The 2,761-nt window shown below is 38.5% G+C and overlaps 1 protein-coding gene across 1 annotated transcript in view; it reads left to right on the top strand.

Annotated features, from left to right (window-relative positions):
* Nucleotides 1-2,098, top strand: part of LOC145395308 (juvenile hormone esterase-like) — a 4,962-nt gene extending 2,864 nt beyond the window's left edge. Inside the window, exon 3 of the mRNA XM_080268986.1 lies at nucleotides 2,053-2,098. Coding sequence (XP_080125112.1) covers nucleotides 2,053-2,098 — 46 coding nt within the window. The remainder of the gene's footprint in view (nucleotides 1-2,052) is intronic.
* Nucleotides 2,099-2,761: the final 663 nt, after the last annotated feature.

The raw sequence follows: 2,761 nt of genomic DNA, 5'->3' as shown, positions 1-2,761 counted from the left end.
GCAACATTAGGGGACTTCACTCCAACATCAACTCTGTTCAAAATTTCCTCCAGTTTGAATCCCCTGATCTGCTATTTCTGACAGAGACACAAGTAAGCTCCACCTCTGATTTTGCTAGATTTAACTTTCCTGGATATATCTTGATTCAAAATCCTAAAGGAGGCGTATGTTGCCTTGCTAAATCAGGAATTTACCCTGGAGGAGATTACTAAATTTAATTGTCTTTTTTTTCGACTATTCCATATACAAATTAAATTGTTTTGGTAAAATTAAGTATTTCTGTTGTGTTTATCGTTCACTTAATGCCCCTTCAGAGCCGAGTTTATTTGACTCCCTGTCTTCACAACTAAGTGTCCTCAGCATTAATACTGCATCAGAAATTACTATTCTGGGTGATTTTAATGTCCATGATGATGAATGGTTCACTTATTCACCCAGAACTGATGACTCTGGTCTTGAATGTGAGCTATTTGCAGACTCATTTAGTCTCATCCAGTTAGTCAGTCAACCCACCCGTGTACTAGACAACCCCGATCAAAATCCCCACCTATTGGACTTCTTTCTAACAACCAATTCAGATAATTATTATGTCGAAGTGAAGTCCCCCCCTCGGATCCTCGGATCACTGTCTGATTCAAGCCACCAGTTTCACACCTACCACACCCTCCTGCTCTGAACCTGTCGTGATGACTAAATGGCACTATGATGGGACAGACTGGCAGGGACTTCAAAATTTCCTTCTGGATGTTCCTTGGACCTCCTTTTTCTCCCATGATGCAAATTCCACATTGGGCCACATACAGGATTTCATTAAAGTCGGCATGGAAACATTCATTCCCCATCATAGTTACAGAAAAAGATGTAATTCTCTTAAATGGTTTGACCACAATTGTGCTAGAGTAACAGAACATAAAACAATAGTGTATAACACTAATACAAGGACCAAAACCAAAGAAGCCTTTAACTATTATAAAAATACCAGAAACCATGCCAAAACTATTATCAATCTTTCTAAATCAAACTTTCTACATAGACAAGCTAACAAACTACTAAACAATCCAAATGATAACAAAATATTCTGGTCATCCCTTAATTCATTTAAAACTAACTTCACTACCACCTCTTCCATTCCACCGTTACAGTCCCCCAATGGAAATCTAGTAAGTGACCCACGTGGAAAAGCCAACCTTCTTGTTGACATTTTTTCAACAAACTCAACCCTAAATTCAGAAAATCATAATATTCCTGTACTTGATTTTGATTCCCCTCAAATACCTCCTTTGATGATTCACATCAGACACGTACAAGCCGTATTACAGAATCTATCAGCAGACAAAGCCACTCGTCCAGATGAAATTCCTTCAATAGTACTTAAAAATTGCTCCTCAGTGTTGGCTCCTGAATGAGCAAAATTTTTCCGCTTATGCATCCGTACCTTAATTTTTCCAGCCCCTTGGAAAGAAGCAAATAATCATCCTGTTCCTGAAAAGGGGGCAACTTCTGATCCATCAAACTACTGACCAATTGCAATAACTTCCGTTCTCGGTAAAGTTTTTGAGACACTAATTAACAAACACATAGTCAAGCATCTAGAAATCAATAAATTGACCAATGATCGGCAGTATGGATTTAGACAGGAACGTTCAACTGTAGATATTCTTTGCCTTCTTACCCATCAGATTACCAAAACAATAGACCAACATGGTGAAACACACACAGTAGCACTTGATATTTCAAAAGCATTTGACAGAGTATGGCACCAGGCCTTATTGTCTAAGATGTCACACTATGGCCTAGCATCACTGGTTCCTCTAATTTCTTCTTACCTTCATAGTAGAATAATACGGGTCATGGTAGATGATATTTATTCTCAGTTTCATTCCATAAATGCTGGCGTACCTCAGGGATCAGTTTTGGCGCCAACTCTTTTTCTCATTCATATAAATGACCTCCTACCTGTCACTCACAACCCAATACACTCTTATGCTGATGACTCGACCCTTCATAGTTCTTTCACATTTAGTACCTCCTTTACACAATTTGATATTGTAGATTCCCAAATGAACACAGCAATTTCTTTGAACCAGGACCTTTCTAAAATTAATCAATGGGGACAAAAAAATCTAGTCTCATTTAATGCTCAGAAAACTAAATACATTAATTTCTCCAATAGAAAGAATCCCTCAGACTCACACATAATTTTAAATGATGTCAGTATTCCCATAGCCACTACAATTGATAACCTAAGTGTTACTCTAAACCCCAACCTAAGCTGGACAGCTTATGTTAAATCCCTTGCTAAAAATGCTTCTAAAAAACTGGGACTTATGTACAGAATGCTTGAGTTCTTCACTGACGAGCAGATGGCCACAATATACAAAAGTCATGTGCGTTCTCAGATCGACTACTGTTCACCACTGTGGAGTGGATGTGGAGCGGTTGCATTGAGGCAGTTGGACAAAATTCAAAATAAAGCCATTAGATTAATCAATAATCCTGCCATAATGCAGGACCTTCCTCTGTTATCAGTACGTCGAGATGTTGTTTCTTTAGCATTATTTTATCGATATTTTTACCGTAAGTGCTCTAAGGAACTGGCTTCAATTGTGCCTCCCCTTCACATTTTCTCCCGAAATATATACTCAAGCAGCTGGAAGGCCTATGAACTCACATTCTCTTCCCCATAATGCAGAACCTCTGCTTATCAAAATTCATTTATCCCCAGAACTACTACCCTCTGGAATTCACTTCCTGGGAGTTG

Source organism: Coenobita brevimanus, chromosome 30, assembly GCF_032717465.1.
Source record: "Coenobita brevimanus isolate Jiangsu-jjx chromosome 30, ASM3271746v2, whole genome shotgun sequence".
Classification (NCBI taxonomy): domain Eukaryota; kingdom Metazoa; phylum Arthropoda; class Malacostraca; order Decapoda; family Coenobitidae; genus Coenobita; species Coenobita brevimanus.
This window is presented reverse-complemented; position numbering and strand designations above follow the sequence as displayed.